Raw genomic sequence first — 26,553 nt, forward strand, 5'->3', positions numbered from 1 at the left:
TTTTCTATAGCCTATTTTATCAGATAGAATAATTCTTCAGAAGTGATGCCTTAAGATCTACTTTTTACTTTACTATAAATCTTTGGTGGAAACTTCTTAATTCCTTTCCTGATTCTTTTTAGATTGCCACCTGCTCTGATGACAATACCCTGAAACTCTGGCGCTTGAATAGAGGCTCAGAGGAGAAAACAGGAGGAGATAAATTCTCCATAGTGGGTTGGGCCTCTCAGAAGAAAAAGGAGGCCAGAGCCGACTTAGGTAAGGATCCCATGCATTTTTCTAAGTTGTTTATGGTTTGACTGGTTTAGTTCTTCAGTACAGAGTGATAAACTAGATTTGAATCTTGTTTTGGTATATTTTTAAAGGAAAGCACCATCTTGACATTCATTCTTTTCAGTATTTCCTGAGCACCACTGGGTTTATCATACACAAAGCTCTGGAATACAGTGGTAGATTTATTTTGTAAACATTTATTAAACACCTACTGTTCTAAGTTGCTGGGGATTCAGCAAAACTCCCAAACATGTAAATGAATCTTACATATTAATGTGAGTTGATAAGTTAAAGAAGTAAAATATATACTACATGAGGGAACAATAAGTGCTTGAGAAAAAAAGGAAAGCAGGAAAAGGAGAATGGCAAAGTGTGTTGTTCAAATTTTAAATTGGGAGCCCAGGGGAGGCCCCGTTGAAATACGGCATTTGAATAAAGAAGGTGAAGTAGTGAGCCATGTGGATGTTTTGGAGAATATTTCAGGCAGACAAAACAGCAAGTGCAAAGGCCCTGAAGCAGGAGCAGGCCTGACACACTTTCTGTTCCTCAGAGGCTGATGTGGCTGGAGCCGGCAAAGGAGAGGGAGGAGAACAGTCGTGGACAATGAGGTTCCTGTATGATGGGCATTGATTCAGACAAAAAGCCGTTGAGGTTTTGATGATTCTTACTCCTGTATTGAAAACAATTACAAAGAAATCAGGATAAAAGCAGGAAATTTTTAAATTTTAAATCCATTGAAATAATCCTGGAAGCAATGATGGTGACTTGAACCAGAGTGTTAGCAGAAAATAGTATAGGAAGTCTTCAAAGTAAGGATATATTTAAAAGGATAGAGCTAACAGGATATGCTATAGAATCAGATGTGAGATGTAAGGGAGAGTTATAAAGGGTGACTTCAGAGTTTGGGAGGTAAGAAGCTAGAGAATGGAGTAGCCGGTAACCTAGATAGGAATCACTACAGTAGGAGCAGGTTTGGGAAGAAATAGCTGAAGTTCCATTTGGGAATATTATTTTAATATGATTGGTAGACATGTAAGTGGAGGTGTCAGAGGCAATTAGATGTTTAATTCAGCAGCTCAGGGCTGAAGTGTAAATTTGGGATTCATCATCTGTAAGTGAAGGTAGCTATAGATAGTAAAGAGAATGGGTCTGGGGTCTGAGCCTTGGAACTTAGAGGTTGGAGAGGTGAAGAAGCAGGCATAACCAGACAAGAAAGAGAAAAACTAGGAGAGTATTGTGCCCTGGATGCCAAGTAAATAAAAAGAGAGAAGGATGAATTTGGTCATATGTTTTTGGTGTGCCACAAAAAGGCTAAAAACTGGCCTTTGGATTTGGCAATGTGGGGCTTACTTCGTAAGAGAGAAGAGATGAGAGCAGCTCTGGGGGAGTGTCAGTAGTCAGATTGGTGGTGTTCAGGAGGGTGGGAAAAGAAAGGGGAGACTGCAGCATAGAATGCTCTTTCAAGGAGTTTTGCTAGAAAGGAAAAGAGAAATGAAGTGACAGCTGAAGGAAGAAGCAGTGTTGAAGTTCTTTTTTGTTTTGTGAGAATATAGCATTTTGTCTGTGATTGGAAGGGCCCTAGAGAGGCAGGGAAAACTGATACAGGGACGTTTGCTGGAGCAATGTCTTTAAGTAAGTGTGAAGGGATGACGTCTAATACACACATAGGCCTTGCCAAGAGCACGGATAGTTCACCCATAGTAATTGGAGAGAAGGCAGGATATATGTGCACGTGAAGATACGTGGATAGATGGGATGGTCAGAATTGATGGAAGTTTCCTTCTGATAGCTTCTTTTTTCTTAGTGAGATGGGAATTGATATCATTAACTGAGAATAAGGATGAGGGAGGAGGTGGTAGAGATTTGAAGAGAGGTAAAAGCCTGAAATGGCCGTGTAGAGAAGAGAAGAATGAACAGGAAATGATGGTTGCAGTGAGTCACCTTGAGGCTGGCTATCATGAACTAAAGGCGAGCTGTCTGCACAGCTGTGTGTCTGCTGCCCAGGTACAGTCCACTGTAAGTGGAGAGTTGGATTTAACCAGGGACGTGGTTTAAATCTACAAGTATGATGAAGTGAGAGGAGGTTTAATATGAGAGGATGACTATGATGATTGACTATGGGATTTAAACTGGGTAAGGAGGGAACTGAGGATACAATGGGACTGAGGTGAAATGATGAGATCAGTGAATTGAAGAGCCTCTGGGGTGAAGGATTGTTGGAATTAGAACTCTGAAGGGAGCTGGGAAAATAAGTGCTGACTGAAATTGAGATAATGGAGTATTTTCAGATATTGATAAAAATAAGGCCAAGGGATAATTGGTTTAAGTGAGTGAAAGAACAAGGCTGTGATAGAAGAAGGTGGTCAAGAAACTGAGAAACCAAGGTATTGGAGAGATCATGTATGTGGATTTAGTAATAACCATGAATTGACAAGATGATATTGAAGAAGTGACAGTGGACCAAGAGCAAAATCTTCCAAGTACTGAGCCAACCAAAGAGGCTGCTAATGTCATCAATAGATATGCAGTAATAAGTTTGAAATTCAAGTTTAAAGATTCGTTTTTACATTAGCCATAAAGGCCTAAGGTAATGGGGAGCTGAGACATGGTAAAGGTGAAGGTGAGACAGAATATGTACTAATTTTTCCATGACTTCCTCCTTTAGTCTCTTATAAGATATTGTAAATACAATTAGACTCAAGAGTCTTGCTTCAGTGAAGTATTCCATGCCTTTATTTTTGGTTTTTGGTTTTTGCTTTCTTTTAATTTTTTATTAGTGTCATATAATATTTAACAAGTCGCTATGGGGTACATAAGATAAATAGCAGTCTCCAGACATCCTGCCCGACAGTTGCCCTTTCCCTCGGGCAACCACTTTCAAATCTTTTAGCTGATTCTTTGGTTTGTATGTCTTGTTTCTAAATAATATTTGTGCATTTTTTTTCTTTTTTGTTTGGGGGTGGTTTGTTTTTGCAGTTTTTGACATTATCTATTGACTTCTTACTTTGTGAGATGAGGATTTGGGTCTCTTTCCTGTGTTCTCACTGCTACCAAACCTCAACATACTCCCCACTCCCCTATCTTCCCAGTACAGGTTATAATTTTGGTTAGATCATGAGTTAGGAGGAGGAGGAAGATGGTGGTGGTGGTGGCATTGGTGGTATTTTCTATCTGGAATTGAGCTATTTGGTAAATTGCTGTTAGCTTTTATTTTCTGTGTTTTTTTCCCCTCGAGGCTTTTTTTAGAGATTTTTCAAGAGATAGTCACATACCATAAATGCACCCATTTAGAGTACAGATCTTCCTTGGCTTACAGTGGGATTCTGTGCTGATAGACCCTCCACAAATTGAAAATATTTTAAGTTGGAAATGCATATAATGCCCAACCTACCAAACATCATAGCTCAGCCTAGCCTACCTTAAACATGCTCAGAACACTTACATTAACCTGCAGTTGGGGAAAATCTTCTAACAGAAAACCTATTTTATAGTAAAGCATTGAATATCTCATGTAATTAACTGAATACTCTACTGAAAGTGAAAAACAGAATGGTTGTCAGTGCATCTGTTTGTTTACCTTTATGATGATGTGGCTGACTGGGAGCCCTGGTTCACTCCTGCCCAGCACCACAAGAGAGTATTGTACTGCATATCACTAGCCCAGGAAAAGATAAAAATTCAAAATTCAAAGCATGGTTTCCACGAAATGTGTATCACTTTTGCACCATCATGAAGTTAAAAAATTATAATTCAAACCATCATAGGTTGAGGACCATCTGTATGTAATTCGGTGGTATTTAGTACATTTAGAGTTGGGCGTAATCAGCACAATCTAATTCTAGAATATTTTCAACACCCAAAATGAGAATTCCAATATCTCCACATCCTTACCTACACATGTTATTGCTCATCTTTTTTATTATAGCCATCCTAGTGAGACTGAAATGGTATCCCATTGTGGTTTTGATTTACATTTCCCTGATAACTAATGATGTTGAGCATCTTTTCACGTGCTTAGTGGCCATTTGTATATTTTCTTTGGAGAAGTGTCTATGCAGATCCTTTGCCCATATTTTCATTGGGTTGTCTTTTTATTGTTGAGTTGTAAGCCTTTTTTTAATATTCTGAGTATAAATCCCTTGTCTTACAGTGGTATGCAAATATTTTCTCTTAATCTGTAGGTCATCTTTTCACTTTCTTGATGGTATCCTTAGACAGATTTTTCTAATTTTGCTGAAGTCCAGTTTATCTGTTTTTTCTTTTGTCTTTTGTGCTTTTAATGTATCTAACAAGCCATTGCCTAACCCAAGTTCATAAAGATTTACTCCTGTTTTCTTCCCATAGCATTTTAGTTTTAGGGGTACAATCTATTTTGTGTTTATTTTTGTGTTCAATGTGAGATAAAGATCTAAATTCATTCTTTTGCACATGGATGTCTAGTTTTCTCAGTATCATTTTTTTAGAGACTATTCTTTAACCCATTAAATCATTTTGTCATCCTTGCCAAAAATTACTTGGCTATAATATAAGGACCCTCAATTCTATTGCATTGATCTGTGTCTCTCCAGTTCCTTATTGTCGTGATTATTGTAGCCTTGTAGTAGATTTTGAAATTGGAAAGTCTGAATCCTCCTGTTTTTTTCTTCTTTTACAACATTGACATTCAGTTTTGACTATTCTGAGTCTTTAATATTTCTATACAACTTTTAGGACCAGCTTGTCAATTTCTGCAAAAAATCCAGCTAGAATATTGATAGGGATTGTGTTGAATCTGTATATCAGTTCTGAGAGTATTGCCATGTTAATAATATGAAGTCTTCTGATCTATGAACATGGGATGTCTATATGCTCTCTTGTTTTTGTGTGTACTTTTGTCTCCTTAATTTTGGAAAACATAAAGAAGAAGAATCATATGAGGGAAAATCCATCAGTATCTCTACCATTCATTAATAATTTTAATGAACTTTGTGAATTATTTTTTGAGATTTTGTCCCCCTTATCCATAGAGTTTGTTAATAGAATCATAGTTATAATGTATATACATTTAGATTTCTTGGGTATTTTTTTCACTAAACATGATGTTCTGAGCACTTTGTTATGTTTATAGCAAAACATTTACACAATCGACTGAGTAAATGTTCGATAGTTTACCTAGTTATTGTCTTATAGTTGGACATTTTGTTTCCTATATTGTGGGGGGGGCGGAAATAATTCTGAGTTTAGGGTATTCCCTCCTACCATTAAAGTAGATTCCCAGAGATGGAATGTCTTTGTTTAAAGACTATAACCATTTTAAGATTTTTGATGAAAAATGTAGCTTTTAACTGGGTACTTTTAGTGTATCATTATTTATTCTTAGTTATAGAGGCTAAGTTACAAAAAAAGTTACATACGTTGACCACATTGGGACTGTAATAATAACAAAAACATTTAGCCATTATTGAATACTATTACAATTGTTCTAGGGACCTACTTGGGTTATGTCATTTAATTCCCCAAACAGCTGAAACTAAAGTTCTGGGAAGTTAGATCACGCAGCTATGAAGTTGTAGGACCAGAGTTCAAAGGCTTGCAGTCGGAACCTAGAGCACATGCTGGAAAGCATTGTGCGGTACTGTGTCCTTTAGAGCCCAACACAGCAAAGTAAAGTTAAGGTTAGATGAGACCAGACATTATGCCTAGATTCCTCCATTTCTGGGCAGTGCTACAGTTAACTCTGAAGAGCAAGCACTACAGGGCAACAATCTGATGTGAGTGCCAAAGGCTGACACACTGGTTATGTGGCCTCATAAGCCAGCTTCCAGCAACAGATTGCCTGATGCTAATCTCACTACAATTTGAAAATTATGTTCCTCTGCTTTCCCAAGTTCCTGATTGCTACCCCAACTCTTCTTTGCTGTCCTGGGCTGTATATCTTCTTTTCTGGCGCTTTTAACACACCAGCTGGAAGGCTTAAGACTCAGCCCCTTTTCCCTCTGCCCTACTTTTCCCAGCCAGCACCTGTTGTATCACTTACTATTCTTTCACTGTTTCAGCCAGAAATCTCCTAGCGCGTCGAGGCCAATGGTTTTTAACACTGGCTGTGTATCAGAATCACTTGTGTAGCTTTTTAAAAGTTTGTGAGTCCCCAGAGATTGTTCAGAAGGTCTTGGGTGGGGGCCAAGTACCTATATTTTTATAAAGCTCCAAGTCAAGTCTGGTATACAGTCAGGATTGAGAACCTCTGGTCTAAGCATTATTGAGCAACAAAGATGATTATCCACATCTTAAAGAGAAGGAAACCTTACTGTTCTATCTCAAGTGCTTGCTGTAGCTTCACAAGTCAGCAGAATACTTACAGTCTATTTTTTGATGCCTGGAACCTCACTCTCATTCCTCTCAGCAGTTAAGAAATTTAACAAACGTTTAATAGTTCCTTGCTGGGTACTACAGGGGCGCTAGGCCTAAAAATGAGTACATCATCACCCTCCCTCTTTAAGTGCACACAGCCTAGTTCAGGAGGCAGATGCAAAGTATAGTACATTGGAAAACATTTCTCTGGTCGTATAGAGAAAAGGCTTAAAGAACTTGCTTCCTGTGGTGGAAAAATGCTCTAAGGGAGAGGAGGAAAGAAGTTTGTGAATTCTTCACAGTGAAGTTGTCATTGTCATCAAAACCTGGAAACGAGAACTTTTCCCTGTTAAAAAAGGGACAGACTTGGTGAGATAAACACATGAGCAAAAACAGAGATGTGGCAGTGCACAGCTTGTTCAAGAAGCCGTGAGTAGCCCCCTATAACAGGATCCTAAAGTAGCAAAGTATGGGATGCAACTGAAAAGGTAGGGCACGGCCAGATGGCAAACCCTTATATAGAAAGAAGCTTCAATTTGACTGATGGTTAGTAAGCTCTCTGTACTTCCTCCAAGGAACTGACTTTCAGGAAGCCTGTAGGGCAGTAACCCCATCAGTTCTACCATGTCATCAAATTCACGCAGTGCTTTGGGCCGATAGGTAGATGAAGTACTAAATGGCTTGTTGTATGTAAATCTATAGAGCAATATAGTGAGGTACAGGTGTTAAAAAGAATGAGGTACATCTAAATATACTTCGGTAAAGAGATATAAAGAGAAAAGATAACACTGTTCATAGAAAAGAGCAAATGGCAGAACCTGTATGTGTATAAAATAATCCTTTTCAAGGTATGATATACATATACCTTTGGTGTGCTAATAGACATGAAGAAAATTGTGGAATGCACAGGAACATAAAAGTGAAATGAGTAGGTTGAAGAGAGAACTTTTTACTTTTCACCCTATTCTTTATAATTGAATTTTTATTGCTTTTTGAAATGTTATGTACTTTTTGAATTTTTATTACCAGGAAATTTTATTACTTTTATAACGCAATTGCTATTTTCAAAGAAAGAAAGTAAAGATTTAAATTCAGCCCAAAGTTTTGTTAACCTTCAAAGTTAACAAAAATTCAAAGACCCACATTATAACATCCTGAAGGAAGAGGAAATGCTCCAACTTTCCACCACATCTGATTTCCCATTGCCTTTTTGTAAAAATTTCAAATGTCTCAAGTTACCAGAACCTTAAAGATCTGCTTTCTCTCTGGTCCTTCTTTTCCTTTTCCTCTAATCCTGCCTTAGAATTGCACTAAGTTGTAAGACCTAGACTACTTAGGACTTTCTGCCCTAAATGTACCTTTCCACCCACTCTACTGGAGCCACTAACTGCAGAGGCTGGGCAGTGACTGTTGACCTGGTCTGAGAAATAAAGCAAATGAAGTTTCTTTCCTCCTGACATTGTAACAGTAATCAAGCTCTAAAACGTGAGTGTAAGAACTATCACCAGACACTCTGTGGACAGGTCCCTGTCACTAACTGCCCTTCTATAGGACACTATGACAAAGTGGAGTTTTCCAGTAATGATCTTCATTGAAGGAGCAGCATTATTTTGGCCATTTCTAAACAACGGTTGATGAGAAAAGTTCAGGCAAAAGTCAATTGGTAGAATTTCTCTGGCTCAAGACAAGGCTGTTTGATTAGTGAAAAGCACAGGGTAAAATGTACAAGATAACTACGTGACTGAAAACAGTACTTGAAAACCATTACTCTAGATAAAAGAGATTGTATTTTTATGTTAACCAGTCCTAAATTCAGTTACATGTAAATGCAATTCAATAACTAAACTGAATTAAATATCAGAGTTTTAATTTAAAAACTTTGTGCCTGAGAAATAAATAGATGCCCTTCTTTGTAGAACAAAATCAGAAATCTAGAACACTCAGAAGGAAAGTGAGAAAATACAGTGTTGTCTGGAGGTGCCTGAGGGGGAAGATGCATGAAGTTTATAAAAATTTGCCCGAAGTACTCGCCATTGCCGGTAACAAGGAACAGGACACACAGAGACGCGTTTTATATCCACTGTTTGATTTGCTTTACAGAACAGGAGCACTGAGGTCGTGAAATGTTCTTTGGCTTGTGTGAAATAGTAGCCGCTTGTAAATTAAGGTGGAAAGCCACATCAAGTCCAATAATCTTACAAGTAATTGACGAAATCACTTCTTGTGGAAATTAAAAACAATCTGTATTTAACAGACATGGAAGCTGAGGTAGAGGAAGTAGAGGGTAGTACTCAAGTCACACAGTAAGTGATTGTGCCAGATTTCAGACCAGCATTCTTGCCTGGGAGGGAACCTCTGCAGTGCCTCTCTGCCCTCTAGCCTTGCTCTAAATATGCACAGAAGTGCTGATGGTAACTTCACGTAGGAAAACAAGCTGTCAATAACAACCTCAATGACTTACTGTTACCTTAGACTGTTTTGTAGCTATTAAAAGTGATCATATGAAGCTTTATTAATACGGGAAATGTTAATAATATGTTAAGCAGGTTAATTAATAGTATATACATTATGGTCTCATTTTTATAGAGGAAAATTTCAGGTGTATAATGTATATCACATGCACAAGTAAAGAAAAAATGCTGAAAGTGGTTTACCTGGATGCTTTTTTTTTTTCCATTTTTCTGTATTTTCTAGATTTTTGTGAATATGTGTTTCACAGCAGAATGATTCAGAGGGTGGCAGTTAGGAAAGGGGAGGGATAATGCTAAAGGGGTATGGTAAGAATCAAATAATTTTTGTAATCTACTCACTAGAAAATCAGCCCATGGATGATTAAGTGACTGTGACTGTCATTGTTGAGAATGCAGGGTTTTACTGTAGCTTTCTCTGTGATTTGCATGACCTTCTTTCTTTTTCAGCAACCGTGACAAGTAGCCAGAGCACTCCCGCCAAAGCCCCCAGAGTAAAGAGCAGTCCATCCATTTCCTCCCCGTCATCAGGAGCCTGTGCTCCCAGCTGTGCGGGAGACCTCCCTCTTCCTTCAAATACCCCCACATTCTCTATTAAAACACCCCCTGCCAAGGCCCGGTCTCCCATCAGCAGAAGGGGCTCTGTCTCCTCCATCTCGCCCAAGCTACCCTCAGCTTTCAAGATGTCCATTAGAAACTGGATGACTCAGACACCTTCCTCATCACCACCCATCACTCCACCTGCTTCTGAAACCAAGATCACATCTCCAAGAAAAGCCCTCATTCCTGTGAGCCTGAAATCTTCCCAAGCAGTGGCTTGCTCTGAGTCTAGAAATAGAGTGAAAAGGAGGCTAGACGCGAGTTGTCTGGAGAATGTGAAACAAAAGTGTGTGAAGAGTTGCAACTGTGTGACTGAGCTTGACGACCCAGGTGAAAAGCTTCATTTAGATCTGTGCTGCCTTACTGGTAACCAGGAAGACCTTGCTAAGGACCCACTAGGTGCTACCAAACCAAGCAAGATGGAAGGGGCAAGTATGAGTGTCTCAGAGCCTCCTTCTCCTGCCAGTCCTTATGCTTCAGAAGCCTGTGGGACACTACCTCTTCCTCTGGGGTCTTGTGGAGAAGGGTCTGAAGTGGTAGGCAAAGAGAACAGCTCCCCAGAGAATAAAAACTGGTTATTGGCCATGGCAGCCAAACGAAAGGCTGAGAATTCATCTCCACGAAGTCCATCGTCCCAGACCCCCAATTCCAGGAGACAGAGTGGAAAGACCTCTCCGGGACCGGTAAGTCAGCTGTGGTGGAAAGATACAGTCCCTGACTTAAAGGGGGTGGGCACAGATCCCTTCTCAGGATGCTTTTTTTTTTGTAAATCTTTTTATTCCTAGGGTTGCCAGATTTAGCGCATAAAAATACAGACAAATATTGCATGGAATAGAATTATATTAAAAATTTTTTATACAAAAAAGTTGTTATTTTTTGAAATTCAAATGTAACTGGGTGTGTGCTGTTCTTTATCTGGCAACCCTATTTACTCCCATTAAAATCTCTTCTGTCAAGGTCCAAACCTTTCAACCCCATTGCCATCATCAAAGCCGTCCTCATCCTCTAGGATATCAGTTCCAAAATATCTTCCCACCCCTTTCTTGACATTATTCCTCTTCCTCCCTCTTTTTAAATTTCTCCTCCCCCACCCCCAGCTCCTGGCAACCACTTTTTATAGATTGTCTCACCTTTTTATAGATAAAGCTGCTATTCATGGCAAGTCACCAGCATCCATAAATAGATTTCCAGTTTGTAATTATAGTTTATAATTATTTAAAGTAAGTGAAACTCAACTTACAAAGCAACTTAAGTGCAGAGTACTTAGGAGTTTTTATGATTTTTCCCTAATCTTTCATAGTCTTGCTCACACTAATATTTTTGGCAATTCACTTATATTTACCCTTTTTTTTAACATTCAGTTTAGTTTTATTTACCTTTTCAGACTCATAGTTCATTGGTTGACATATTTAAGTTAGATAATTTCAAAAACAGGTATTACTGGCAGAAATAGGTCTGTGAACCTTGAAAAGCAAATGACTCATTTTAAAGGTGTAAACGCAGCTGTGAGCATCACGTGAGCTATGGCGCCAGTCAGAGGACATTGAAAGCTTCTGTTAATAGTTTGCAAGTGAAGGAAGTTTCTGCCATAGTTCATAGTAGCTCTTTCTCTGTGTTAAGGAGAAGGTGATAGAGTGATTGAAAACCAGTACAGGAGCCATGATCAGCAACCCCTGCCCTGATAAAGGGCAGAAGCTGGATAACCTTAGGCCAGTTCTAGTTTAATAAATAACCCCTACCTACTATCATGATGCCTCTCTCAAAATTTTAGGAAAAATAACCTAAGAATATTTTAAAGATGATTTCAAACACAAACCCCAACCAACACCTTGCTAAAGAACAGGGAAAAACAGCTATATGGAGTCTTTCCGTTCTTTTCTCAAAATTATCACTGTCTCTGTTCTTTGCCCCTGACTAAAATTTCTGTGTTTGTGGGGAGCTGATCTCAACTAGGTGTTAGTAGAAAGGAATTTCAATGAACAATATTTTTCACTTACGTGTAAATCTTCAAGACTTTAAAAAATAGTGTGTTTGTCCTAGATATGTCAGTTTTATCATTTCAATCTTTGAAGCAAAGTTTCTTTAAAAGAATTTTTTCCTTCACATACATCATGATGATGTAGACTTCTTCAGAAGCAGATAGCGGCTGCCTGCCTCATTTGTAAATTTGGGAGGGTGATTTACTCATTTATTTCAAAGAGAATGGTAACCTCTTTGGTTCCTTTTAGGAGGTTAAACTGGTAGATATTTTCTGTTCACAGGAAAAACCTAGGCCTGCCTTCCTTATATACTGTTTATTAAATTCTACTTATACTCAGTACAAATCAGGCAAAAGAGATATTGCCGTCAAAGTATTTGGGCCTGAAAGCCGGCTGACTAAATTATCAAATTCCTAGGCATCCTAACTTAAGGTACCATTTGGTGATATAACTTGCAGAGGTAGCAGCTGGACTTGATCTTAGAAAATCTCTGAAATCTGCACTTTCTTCTTCTAGGTCACCATTACTCCCAGCTCCATGAGGAAAATCTGTACATACTTCCATAGAAAGTCCCAGGATGACTACCGTAGTCCTGAACAGTCAACAGAATTATAGATTCTTGTCTGAGTGAGTTAACTGAACTTTGGGCCATTAAAACAAGATAAAAAATACAACAGAGTAATTATGTAACTCTGGTCTTTAAGACAGCTACCGTTTTTTAATTTTTAGAGAAAACCCTTCCAACTCTGATATTTACCTACTCTGGTTCTACCACCGTGTGCCTACACAGCTTCCTCAGGAGGAATGCTGTGTTTAAATTCCATAAGGTAGGTTTGTCACTCTAACAATTTGAATGAGTAGTCTTCACTTTTTAAATTATGCATCGTCTCTACAATAATGACATCACAGCTCATAGAGGGGAAAAAAACCAAGACTTGTCTCTTGTTAATCTGAGACTTTCTATGCACAGTGGAAAGTGTCTCCCAGCCATAGCTGGAGGCATGTCTGTGAAGGCCACTGCTAAAGACCCCCTGGATCTGAGCTGCCTCAGACAAATGTCACTTCATTTAAAATATATAATTTTTACACTACACTCTTGGGGGATTTTAAATATGCATAAAAATTTGATGTTTAGATAAGTACACTTATATTGATTCAGTATTAAAATAATCTCTTAAGTTAAAATCATGTTTTAAAACCAGTGATGAATGTCAACTCTTTGGAGAAACTAGGAGAACAACACTAGAAACCTTTGCCTTTTTTTCCCCCAAATTCATGTCCTATGTGAGATTTAAGGTCCCCATATTTTTTACCAAGCAATCTACTGTTACCAACCCAACATCATGTTCTATAAGAAGTTATGATTTTTGCCACTTACTAGAAGAAGATGTTTATAAAATCAATAGTCATACACTGAAACCTGGGTTTGCATTCAGTCCTCAGTTCCAGGGGCTGCAACCTTGTGAAAAAATAGACCATCAGAACCTAAAAAAATCCAGAACCTAAAAAAATAAATCTTGGCTTTAACTTGATTTTTTGGCTTCTCTTCATATAAGCAATAACCCTCTATTTGAAGCCCTGAGCCACAAGAATTTTCTCTAGATATTTAATATGGAGAGTGTATAGGCTGACTCTTAAGTTAATAATGTGCAAAATATCTTGAACATCCCTTCCCTTAATCAACAGTTACACATCAGTTATCTTGAAATGAACCATTGTTTTATATTTCTCCCCTTTGTAGACTCATAAAACTCCATGTACTTTCTGTGTTCTAAATCCCTGAGGACTGTGTAGACTTTATTGTATTTTGGCCATAATTCAAAAATCTATTCTTAATGGTAACTCTTTAATTCCTTTGATTTTAGAAGCTAAGCTTATAACAATCAGAACTATGTAGGTTGATTAAGCATGGATTCTCCATGGTTTTGTCCAAGGAGAAAAGTAAATAAAGGGGAGCCATAAAATTACTGTTTTCAAAGCAAAGCACACCATGACATTAACTAAATTTTAGGAACTCTGCTTAAAATTGGTATTTTATTTTTTAATGTTAGGCTGTGGGAAGGTGTTATTTATGACCAGTACCTGCCAATAATGCCATATCTCTCTCTGTTGCTTGGAAAGCCAGCAGGGAAGAGAATCCATAAAAAGAAAATATAACTAAAGTAGATGATTTGTTCTTTGTATCCTTGTACATCTCCTGACCGCTCTGCTGAGTGAAATTGGGTAAGTGTGACTGTCAGAAACTGTGCTGAGAGTCTGCTGGGTGGAGCGTGGCCCACTTGGAAAGCTAGGACCTCACATGGGCGCTGAAGGCCAAATATAATGAGATAATAATCATCCCAGCTTGTGTCAGTGTCATACTCGGAGCTGTGCCCAAGCAATAAAGCCTTTCACCTTACCTGCTGTCCTTCCTGAGCTTTGTGCATTAGCCGAGAAGCAGTCTATACAAATCAAGAACCCCTTCTACTTGTTCATTGAATAACGTTTGTTTATTCCCTAGAATATGATCTAGTTCAAGCAGGAAGAGGCTTTAATAAAATGTGTCTTCCTTGGTCAGACCTTGGGCATTTTGAGGTGGCTTGGATTTACTTGATGAAGGAGGGCGGAGTGATGAAATTCTTTTTCCAAACAAGTATTTCCAGCCCTAGCTTTTCCATTTCAATATACTCTAAGCATTATTGCTATGATACCGCGTTACTTTCCTTTCAGCTGTTTGAACACAGGCCCTTAATTTACTTTTGAGGGTTGACTAATTAGTCCTTTAAAATGTCTCGACTCTGATCTGGGCTGCACATTTAACTGATGATAAATCAAAACCATGTGTAGCTTTCCCTGTTGGACTGGCAGAGGACATGTTTAGCCCATCACCCCATCCCCAGCACTGAGAGGTTAAAACTTCACAAAGACTCTTAGGACACCTTGTAGAAGAAGCACTTTTTTAAAGCACCAGCTGCACAATATAAATGCCTAGAGATAACCTCTTACAGTGTGTGTGTCTGTGTTTAATCCCCAGCTTGAAATTAGCCTATGGCCATGATCTTGTATAGGACACATCAATTCAACATACACTCTTTGAGAGCCTGTTACAGCAGACAACACTGCTGCTGAGGTCTGTTTTTTACTTTCCTTAGTCCCAAGAGGGTCTGAACTTCATTTCACACATTTAAAGCAAAGACCAAGTACTCTCACACAGAGAATCCGTTCCACAACTAGGTAGTATGCACAGCATTATGCAGACATGTGTCAGAAGAGAGGCCAGGTAAGAGCCTTGCCCTGGAGAAGCTGACCGGTGTTGGCCTCCTCATGGCAATGAAGCACGAGTGGCTTTTGTTCAGCATTCTATAAAGGGCGGGATGTAGGCCCAGCTCCTACTCATCAGACCTCACTGCTTCTCACCCAGGTCTTCATAGGAGATCCTTTGTGTTCCCTTGGTTTGAGTCATGCCACATCACAGACTGAGCTGCTCATTAAATTCTTGGGATTATGGAAAAACCAGCATTATGCATTAGCTTTTTAGATACTGGTTGGAAGTCATAGGTAAGCTGAGCACAGCATTTCATTGAACATGAGGTGAATCCGATACCTCATTAGATCTGATGCCAAGAATAAAAGCCCCACCTGTTTATAAAGGACCCAGTTTGTTGTCTGAAGTGGTAGAAAACCTGTTGTATTTCTGAGCTACATTTGAATGCATGCTAAAAAGTGTAGGGGTTGTTAAGGAATGATGTAAAGTCAGCCTTTAAAATAATCAGCTGAGTGTATATAGCAGCTTGTTCAGATCAGTATGTCTGCAGCAAGTATGTACAACACAAATGAGAAACATTATATTATTAAAGAATGGGCTTGTTCCATTCCAGAAGTTGATCCCTCCCACTTCCCTGCTAAAGCAGGAAAGAGGATTTCAAGGATATATAATCAGGTTTTCTTTTGAATTTCAAAGGTTTAATATTCCATTTAAACTCCATTTCTCTCTAATGTTCTTAACTTCTGCATACCTTTTCCTGTCTGACATTTTAAATAATGTGTATTCAAGCCATTTGTGAAATATGAATAGCACATTTCAAAATGCATTTGATTGGAAGGCGTGCGATTCAACCAACATTATTTATTCATCACCTGGGTGCCAATCCCCGAGTGAGGCACCTGGCCTGCAAAGAGTTCTACCTTTCATTTTCAGTTGTCACAGGAGTCAGTGTATCTCTGGCACTTCAGTAGGCTAAAGTTAGCATTTGAGAAAAACAAGCAAAGATCAGATTTTCAGGCCCTTGAGTGATGCTGTTTGTGGGCAGCTGTAAATGTAGCAAGTGCTGCCTAGATGCAGACTTCCCTCCGTGAACTTCATTCAAAGACTGCTGAAGGCACCAACTCTTTAAACTCAAATGCTTTCCTCATGTTTTTTTTTATATTCTTTACAACATTATAAAAGTTAAAAACATTTCTAGAACCAAACTGCCTATCCTTGAATCCAAGCTGTACCTGTGTGACCTTGGGCAAGTTCTTTAACCTCTCTGAATCAGTTTCTGTTCTGTAAAATGGGATGGATTGTTTATTACATGTACAGCTCTTTGACAGTGTCTGGAACATACTAGCTAACACTGAACAATTACTGTTACCTGCTCACTCTCATAAGGTAGGGAGGGCAGGGGTTTTATCCCTGTTTGGTAAATGGACAAGAAGATTTAAGTAATTTTTCAGTTCTAACTCATTCTTGTTCCTGTTTCTGTTCCTGTAGAATTGTGGTCCTCAAAGATCCTAAATTAGAATCTCCTGGGAAACTTCTTTTTTTTTTTTTAATGTTGGCCTCCCAGTCCTAGCACTTTTCAAAAGGAACAAGTAGGTGTCTGGGGGAAAAAAATTTTCCAGTTTTCCAGGTGTTGAGATGCATGACTTTTTCCCACTAGGTATACATTAAAATGCAAATACATGAAAATTGCATATATGGCCCCATCCACTGTTTAAAGATGCTATAATTTGCAAATGACACCCTCGACTTTTAGGCAAGCCAAAGACTTTGCTCACCCAAAGCCCACCCTCTCATTTCCTGGCTGCTGCCCCCAGCTCTGCTACACTGTTGAAGATCTATTCACTTTTAGGGAGGAAGCTGCAGCTGGCTGGCCTTTGGTACCAGTTCTTGATCACTTGCTAGGCTATTGTGTTCCTGACCAGTGAGTAGAAAAGTAAAATAATAGGTGAAACTCAAAGCAGGCCATGTTGCTCTCTTCGTAGCCCTGAATTGTAGGATGCAAGATTCAAATGTTTGGTTGAGATATATTGTTTAGATTCTCGATTCCTTTCTCTCCCTTACTGAGATTCTCACCTGGGCTCCTTTCTGACGCCAAAGTGCTTGTTCCCATCATCACAGTGGTGCCAGACTCGGCCACAAGGCCTCTCACACAGGTGAGAGAGCACCAAATCATGCTGCACTGCTGCTGTTCAAACTCTGGTTTCCAATTTTGGGAACTTACAGAATGTGGCATTTTCTTATCGGGAGCTGGCATCTGCACTTGTGCAAACAAACAGTCCCACCACACTGGATCCAAAATTATCAGTTGAAATGAAGATGTTGAGAGCTGATTTTTCTTTCCTGTATAGCCTTACTCACTTTTAAAGTCATAGTCTAAAAGTAATTATACAAGTCAGCCCTTTCTCTAGCAGTATATTATCAGATAACGTATGTTACTGAAACAACCAACTTTAAATCATCTGGCCTTGCTATATGGGTTGACATGAAGTTAGGAAATACTGTCACACCACATCTGATTCAATAATTATTCAGTACCACTCTTTTCCTCTAATTTCTCTTCTACCTTTTTTCCATCACTTGCAGTACACTCAAACACAATTTTCCATGAATGATATAAAAAGAGGCATAACAGGAGGAAGTAACTTACTAGTGGCACAGGAACTGAAATAATCAAAATCCAGTCAGCATTATTGCCTCTGTAACAGGTCAGTATTTGGCCCCATAGTTAATGTCAAGTTGGAAACGCTGCTAAATCAAAAGCCTTACTGGATTTGGATAGTTTACGTGGGAGTAAGAGACTCAGTCCAAAAATCAGTGCCTTCACAAAGGGGTTTACTAGCACACAAGTGGAAATGAACATTAATAACATTAATTCAGGGCAGGGGTGGGAAGGGGGTTATGATAAACACTTCTCAGTTCCCTAGTTATATGATGAGGTTTTGGCCTTGCAGTGTTGCATACATAATTAAGTATCTGGCTTTGGGAAACTTATTTCCTAGAACTAAGAGATTTAGGTGACAAAGTCTGAAATTATACATGGAGAGCCTGGAGGATAAGGGAAATTTGAATGGGGATTTTTGATGACCAGGAATGGTTTCCTGTCCCATCCAACTCTCCTGTACATGAATTGCACAAAGAGAGAATGCCATTTAGAGCAGCTCGTTAATTTGAGTTGTCCTGAGGTGTCTTCTTGCCTTCCTGTTTGCTTTGACAGCATTCTTAATCCTATTCACTTTCTCCTTTTTCATGTCATTTTGGCCACTGAACTCAGTTTCATAGCGCGTGAAAGCAGGGTCGTGGTTTTGATTCTTAAATGAGCCAGTACACTTTACTACATTCTGTGGCCACAGGCAGCATCTCACTGCCTACCCTATCCAGCCACCCACAAGGAGGGCTAGACAGTGTTTAGGCTCAGTATGAACACTGGATATAAGCTCATTGTATGTGTCCTTACTACACAATCTAAACGCATTCTGAATGCCTGTCTTCTTCCTCTCCCTGCCTGAAGACCAAGTTTATAAATCTCTTTTAATCAAACTGATAGATTGTTGCATGTAATATATACAATAACCCTATAAGTAGGTATAATTGTTTCCCACATTTTGACAGATAAGGAAACTAAAGCACAGAAGAAGTTAACTAACTTGCCCAAGAACACAAAGCCAACAAGCGGCAGCTTGAGGATTTGGTCTAACTCAAAGGCCCACAGTCCTCATTCCCATAGTGCCTCACAGAAAGAAGCTTGTCCCTGGCCCTCTATTAATCAAATATATGCTTTGTTTTGTACACACTCAAAATGTTCCAAATAAATATCCTACTTGAATAATAAACCAAAAAAAAAACATTACTCCTTGGAGAGGAAACAATTCTTAATTACAGGAAGAAGGTGATAGATATACAGAGGTAGAAGCTAGAATTAGTACTGATAATATGTTATAGGAACACAAAAAGATTAACAACATGATTGCAAATTAGAAAAACAGGAACAAAGGTACAGACATTAAAATTCTTTAGAAAAAAGAAAGAGAAAAACTTGCTAGCAAATATAAGGGAGAGAATGAAGAACAAAGATGAGACACATACTCTATTACCCAAAAGTTCTACCTTGTAACCTAGGGAATCTCATGCACTGGGCCTGTGTGCAAAGATGTTTAGAGCAGCATTGTTAATACTGGCCAAAGGCTGAAAACAACCCAAATACCTATCCACAGTAGAATGGATAAACTGGGATACTCATAATAGGACACTGTATATATAACCATGAAAGAATAAACTAGCTACCCACAGCAGTGTCAGTGAATGTTAGAATGTTGAACAAAAGAAGCAAGAAACAGGAATGCACACAGTATTATTCTGTTCTCATCAAGTGTTAAGGCAATACTGTAGTAGTATTGAGGGATACACACATGGGTGGTTAAAGGGGAAACGGTGAAATGGTTATTACCATAACTCAAGGCAGTGGTTCCCCCAAAAGGGTTGTGCTTGGGAATAATACCTGGAGGACTTCTAGGTTATGGCAAGGTTCTGTCTCTTCCTCTGGTTGGTGATTATGTGGGTGCTTGCTCTGTAATTATGTCTTATATTTATGTGTTGTACATGTTTATGTTTTATGACATAATGTTTTTTAAAAAGGAGTGAAGATCAGATGGTTCTCTAGAGAAGACAGGCAAAAGATGGGGATGGGGGAGTTGTAGATCGACTCAGTAACTATTCAAAGGGAATGAGTGGCCTATGGGACCTTCTTGGCACTTTATAAGGAGAAAAGAGAATCCTCTGTTCTCTCAAAGGAGAAGGATGGACTGTTGCCTCTACACACACTGTTAGGATTCAATGTATTCATTCAGTTTAAAAGAAAAGAACTGAGCCTTCAGCAAACCATGCTATGGCTCAAACACAAGTATTTTCTTAACTTGGATTGAGCCAGAAGTTAGCCGGGAGGACTAGAGAAGGAGGGTCCTACCAACACTACAGTGTCTGGCCACCTAAAAGCCCCCTCCATATATTTCTTCCCCACTCTTATATTTTCTTTCTCTTTCCAGGGCTAATCATCAAATCAAGGCATAAAAATGGGCCAGAGAAATCATATTCTTATTGTAAAGATACAGAAAGTAGCCTGGGGAAGTTAACCAATTTGACCAAGGTCACGAAACAAGATAATGGCAGATTCCGTTCAGGTGTCCCACAGCTTTTGCACCCCAGTCCTGCTGATCTATTAGCTGTTCCCATAAATATTGTACTATCCTGCTTTTGTTCAAGTTATTTCTGCTGCCTGGAATAGTTTTCTCCCTTATGCCACCTTTAAAGTTCCCATTTTTTAAGGTCTAGTTCAAACCCACCTCCCTTCCTATAGGAAGTATTCACAGTTTTCTAATGAAGCCGTCCTTCTACTCAGCCCTGTAGTGCCTTGTTTTAATACTATAATGGTGCTTACCACATTTGTCTCAGAATTATTTAATTTCTGTCTACTAGATGTACCTTCCTAGATGTCAAACTGGTCTTACTCATATCTACATACCCACTGGTGTGCTGGAGCTGTCTTCTACTCAAAAGAACCAATCATTAAATATTCAGGAATTTGTGAGCTGGTTGTTAAAATGTTGGTAACCTGAAATTGGTTGCAGTGAGGGTATTTACACCATGGAACAGACAAATGTTACAAACCAGGGCCTTCTTTTTCCCAGACAGCCAGCTTACCTGCACATCACTGTGCATATCCCACATCACCACCCACACTCATGCTCGCCATGATGTTCAGTGAGCAGTTGCAAGAGACAGGAAGAAGAAATGGAGCCAGTGAACATACAGACCAAAAAGTAAAGAGAATTCAAAAGTCAGCTCAGGAGCTTAGGGAAGAAGATTTTTTGCAAAGTGGGTGTTCACTGCTACAGGGAAGTTTATGAAGATGAGAGCTTAAATAGGCCAGATATCTTTGTCCTTCCCAAGAGCTATTTCAGTAACATGATAGGGATGAAATGTGGCTAGGAATGAAAAAAAATAGGGGTGGTTAGGAAAGAGGCAGTAAGTGAGGATTCCTTTGAAGAAAAGAGAAAGGAGCCTTTCTCTTTCTAAGCAGCTGTTCACTGAATACCTGCTATGTGTCAGGCAATGTGTTAACCAGAGGTAACGTAAGCCTGTCCTCAGGCTGCTGCCAGCCTAGGGCAGACAGGAGAACAAACAGCATATGATAAGGGCTCCATTAAGACATGACATGGGGCTGCGGGAGCACATCAAGCCGAGCCTGGGCATCCAGGGAAGGTTTCATACAGAAGCTGGCTCTGAGCTGAACCCCAGGGGAGAAGAAATTTTCCAGGTGGTAAGGAAAGGACGGGCATTCCTCACAAAGGAAATAGCAAAATAACTTGAAGGCTGGTTTGAGGGTGAGAAAGGCAGCCTATCCAAGGAACTCAAGTTCTCCTGGGGGCTGGAGCAGAAAACACGTAAGCACCGCAGAAGATGAGGCTGCGGAGGCAAGCAGGGGTCGAGGCATAAAGAGCTCTGCAGTGCCACCATACCAGTTTGGACTTTACCTTGAAGGCACTGCACAGCCACTGAGTGCCTAGCAGGGGACAAACCCAATCAATTTTTACTTTGGGAAGTTGACTGGTAGCAGTGTGGACAGCAGATTGAAAAGGGACCAGAATTCCGGCAGTTGACCCAGTTCAAAGGTAACAGTAGTCATCCCAGCAATAAGGAAGCAGGGCCTGAAGTAACCATGCAGGTGAGAGGACGCTACTAAGTTGAGAGGCATTCTGAAATGGCAAACCAGTGTTTTCTTAGGTATTGTAATGAGAGGGGAATCAAACGAATCCCAGGCTCCTGGCACTGGCAATGTGCAGGTGATGGCATCATTTTAGGGGAAAGGGATACAGAAAAGATAGGGTTGTTGGAGGTAATTTTCCTTGTAGACACTTAATGGAGATGCCCTGGGGATTGTAGGTATAGCCCTGGAGCTCTGGAGAACAGCCTGGAATGGGAAGAATTTTCAGGGTATCAGGTTTGAAAAGAATAGCTGAAGTGGAGCTTATAGAGTAGGTTGGCCAAGGGGAATGTGCAGTACAATGGTTCTCAAACTTCAGCGTGTACCCTACCAGTTATTCAGCAGAGCTGAGGTGGAGCCTAGAAATGTGCATTTGTAACAAGTCCCTCAGCCATGGTAGTGCTGCTGGTCCGGGGACCACACTTCCAGAACAATTCATGTGGAGAAAAGGCAGCATCTGGGTGTGATTAGAAAACAAAAGCTGCCCAAAGTGACTGAGAAGGGCCCATTTTAGGAAGACACAGCCTAGGACAGTGTTTTGGGGAGTAGACTGAAGGAAGTCAGGCAAGATGAAGAATGAATAATGGGCAGGGGCCCATGCTATGGGAGGGATGCAGAAGCAGTGGCTCAGGGTCCCAGAAATAGAGGCTTAGGAGGGATGGCATCAGGAACAGAGATGAGCGAGGAAATAATTTAGGAAGTGCCCAGAGGTGCAGCTGCAGACATCACAAGGGCTGTGTATCATCTTGGAAAGATAAAAGCACCTCAGCTCTTTCTGATAATCATAGGATATGAGTTAGATATATTATGATAGGTCTCCTAGGAGAAGTGCTATTGAAATAATAGAAAAAAAAGATAGGAAATAATATAAAATACAAAATAATATATCATTTTATTTTAAAAGGTACAAATAAATTACCTATCTGTATATATACACATAAATATACTCTGGTAGCAGTCAGTGCTGGAGGGTGGACTCGGGTGACTGTTTTAAACTATTTTCCAGATTTTCTATAAACATTGTATAATTTTTAAAAATTACAAATTAGTTTTACAAAATAACTTCAGTTGAATCTAGGGAGGAAAAGGGCTCCTCGTTTCTCAGAAGCAGGAAGGAAGGACGAAATAATGAGCGAAGATACAAAGAAGCTTTGTATTTTTTTCTGGGATAAATCCACAACAAAAGTCTTTGTGTATAAAAACATAGAATATAGAATCTTAAATGCAGAATATTTAAAGATATATATATTATAATTATGCCATAGAATACTATACCTAGAATACACTTAGGCATTTCCAACTAACTCTTCATGAAAGATTCCTAGAAGTAGAATTACCATGACAAAGGACCTAAAAAGCCTTAAGACTCTTGCTTTAAAACTGCCAACTTACTTTTTGAGAAAGTTTACTATAAATGAGAAATTTTTGATAGAGATATAAGGCAAGCAAAGGGATTTACCCAAAAACAAATCTTCTGAATTACCTGCCAAGAGTGAAGAAACAAGGATGCGGGAACAAGGACGGGGGTAAAGAAGGGAAAAGGAACATATATTTAGAGCACCTAACTGGTGCCACACTCTGAGCAAGGCTCTTTAACAAATGCAACTCTATTAGGGAAATTATTATTAATCCCATTTTAAAGATACAGAAACTAAACCTCTTTGAGTTTAAATTATTTGCCCGTAGAACCAGGTGAATAGCAGAGGACAGATTTAAGTCTCAGCCTCCAAAGTCAGTTCACATGGAAATGGTCTGAAATAACCATTATAAGAACCGTAGTGTCTTCTCCAAAGCTCCCTCAACAATGGAGACTGGACAGTGGGGCCCAGCTAAACATGTGGAGGGAATCCAGGATTATGGTATTTGTTGTGCTGAGGGAAGCTTATATGAGAGCTGATTGAATCAGACATGAGGCAGGAGAAATGGGAAGATACCCTGAGATTCTAGATGCTCACCAGGACTTCTGAAACAATACCTTTGGTCTCCTGTCAAAATTAACCAAAGATAATGGAGTCACAATTTACAGATACATGCATCCAATTAGGAGTGAACAAGAGATGATTTAAAAGATTGTTGGGCTGTAGCAGGACCTCTGATGAAAGTCAAGAGACTTCTACAAAGTTTATGATCATCTTCTGATGAGACAGTATAATGTCTCGCCCAGATTCCCTAATCTTGGCTCTGCTACTCACTAATTCTGCCACCTTATGCAATTTATTTAATCTCTCTGAGTCCCATTTCCTCATCAAAATGTGAGGAAAGTATTAAAAGTATTTTCCTCATTGTCACTGGAGGATTAAACAAGTTAGCATGCGTGAAGTTCCCAGACAAGTGCCAGGCATGTACTAAGTTTGAACTTGCTATGGTTGTTCTGGGGTGCCAAAACTCCTACCATGAAGAACAGATGTGGGGGGAAGGGTCAGACACACACGGTCTTAATGGGATGGACTGTCGAGGCCCCAGACGCCACAGAGCACATAGATTTCCAGGAGAGCTCAGCAATCTGGGAGCAGAGGCAAAGAAAGCTGGGTTAGGGCTTACCCTAGATGTCAAGTCAGCAAGGAAGACCCAGGGGAGAATACGTGAAGGATCCATGAGCAACCTGGAAATGACAGGCCAAGGGGTCCAGGCTGGATATGAGGAAGCAAGGGATTCTGGGGAGGGTGAGCAGAGGAGGAAAAAGTTCCTTCACAGGTAGAAAGAAATAGGTTGTGGTCAGAGCAGGCTCATGAGAACTTGAGATGACACAGGCCATTCCGATGCCCATATCCAAATTATGTTCATCACAGTGACAGGTTGGGAAGAATTTAGAGCCACTTGTAGTTTTTCAAAATGATGGTAAAGCCAGGGTTATCCAAAGGGTCAAAACAGGTGGCAGAGATAAAGTGACCAGGATGCTGTGAGGCAGGTGTTAAGCCACTGAGGAGGGTGAGAGTGCTGGCGATCAGTACACATTTGAAAGGACAGGGTGGCCAGTAAAATGGGATGGTGTGCCCAGGAGAAATGGGGGTCATAGTCTGGAGAAACAACAGGAGCTTAGAGAATGTCAGCCTGTTCTCCTGACCTGCAGAACCAGGGGAGGGAGAACAGCCGCCTGCTCCGGAGCAGGTCCAAGAACAAGGCAGGCCAGGTTTTCATGTAGGATAAGAAGTTAGAAAGGGTGTGAGTTGAAAAGGTGGAGAAGCTAAGAAAGTGTGCTTACAAGGTAACTGGTACTGTGTAGCCCAGGGGCCTGGAGACATCTTCAGAGGCCTAGAAACAGTTAAGTGAAGCTGTGTCCTGGAACAGGATTACTGCCTAGCAGGGAGTGAGAGTGGGAGGCCAGCCCATGTCCCCACACAGCCCTGCCTGGGCCCACATCCTAGGACAGGACCCTGCTGGAAGGAAAGAACCCTAGCCTACTGGGCCAGTGCACCCGGCCTATTTCTGTATGTTCAGGCTGCTGAGTAATCACTCCAGCGGCAGGGCCAGCGCCTCACAGGGCACAAGGGGAAAGTGAGAAGTAGGGCTTGGCACCTTATTTTAGGAGCTGTCGTCAAAGGCCCAGCCCTCCAGTTCTGTGTGCCTGACACTCAGCTACAGCTCACTGAGAGCCTGGATAACCGGCCCTGCAGGCTCTGGCTGAGGTCCCCAGAGAAACAGGCACTGCAAGAAAGAAGAGCTCTGTGGTTTCCCCGAAGACAGAATCCTGAGTACCTAGTTCCTGAAGGAGAGTCTCCCGTCTGTCCAACTAGCCTAATCCCCTTAGGCTAATGCCTCAGCCTAAAGGCCCTTCCCTTCCTGCCGACATGTTCTTTTAAAATTACTGTGAAATGACACCCCTGCTCCAAACCTGAGGTGTCAAGTTCAAAGTGTGTTGTCTGACCTAGAGTGTACTTCAATCAGGTTTCCAAAGGTGGACAACCACCTATACTCTCCCAGCCAGTCCCCTGTGTGTACCCAGATGTACATGTGTGACTGCTTACTGGGGTTAGGGCTCAGCCTCATGTGGGAAGAATCGATTACACACAAAGTTCAAACCTGTGACCCCCTGAGCGACTTGAGCTAACTGGCTCTGGGAACCACTGGAACAAGTTTTGTGGTTTCAGATCTTACATTAAAGTTTCTAATCCATTTTGAGTGACTTTTGTGTATGGTGTAAACTAGGGATCCAGTTTCATGTTTTTGCAAATAGTCCAGTTTTACCAATACTATTTATTTGCTGGTGAACAGATAGGTTTGAAGACTGTGCTGGGGACCCTTGAGGCTTTTGATAATAAGTCTGGTTGCTTTCACCTCCCCCCCATCTCTTAGATCCATTCAGGGCCCCAGGTCTAGACTCTAGGTGAATCCCCATTAATATCTTGATGTCTTACATACCTCCCCCTTTTCTTAAAAAGTAAACCCTTTGAATTCCCTTGGACTTCTCTTTTGTACTTCAAGTTCTCTCCTCTTGTTTTAAATATCCCCATGAAATAAAGGAATCAGGATCCAACAGGCTTGAGTGGCTTGCCCTGAATCATCATGCGAACTCCACAGCACAACAGTATTCAGAGCCCAGTGGGGTCTCTGCCACATTCAGTGGCCAACCTCTGCCAGCTTGCCTCTTGTTTATGCCAGACTCAGAACCAAACCCTTAATGGCTACAGGTGTGGCCCCTTCTCCATCACTGCCACCTGTCTCTCTGAGAGTCTTGGACATCTCTACATCTCTCTGTTAACCTAGCTGGGTGGAATTTTACCCAATTCAAGTATTACTGTCCTTCAGTTAGGACTTCTGATAGATGTTCCTGTCATTGACCTGTCAAGAGTGTTTCAGATTTACCTATAGTCTGAATGACTGTCTCATGCATAGAAATAAATGCTCAGACCCTTCTTCTGAATGGCATTTATTTCTCATGACTACAACCGGAATTTACTCACT

At 40.3% G+C, this 26,553-nt stretch overlaps 1 protein-coding gene across 4 annotated transcripts in view; it reads left to right on the forward strand.

Moving 5' to 3' along the window:
- The window catches only part of DTL (denticleless E3 ubiquitin protein ligase homolog), a 132,623-nt gene that overhangs the window by 30,629 nt on the left and 75,441 nt on the right, over positions 1–26,553 (forward strand). For 3 of the 4 annotated variants that reach the window (XM_073216968.1, XM_073216967.1, XM_073216969.1), the window contains exons 13-15: positions 123–258; positions 9,522–10,354; positions 12,167–12,277. In XM_073216968.1, the coding sequence (XP_073073069.1) occupies positions 123–258; positions 9,522–10,354; positions 12,167–12,265 (1,068 nt within the window). In that variant the 3' untranslated portion in view covers positions 12,266–12,277. Of the gene's footprint in view, positions 1–122; positions 259–9,521; positions 10,355–12,166; positions 14,049–26,553 lie in introns of those variants that run through there. The other variant, XM_073216966.1, reaches the window with a different exon arrangement.

The sequence above is a fragment of the Manis javanica genome, chromosome 11 (genome assembly GCF_040802235.1).
Source record: "Manis javanica isolate MJ-LG chromosome 11, MJ_LKY, whole genome shotgun sequence".
Taxonomy (NCBI): Eukaryota; Metazoa; Chordata; class Mammalia; order Pholidota; family Manidae; genus Manis; species Manis javanica.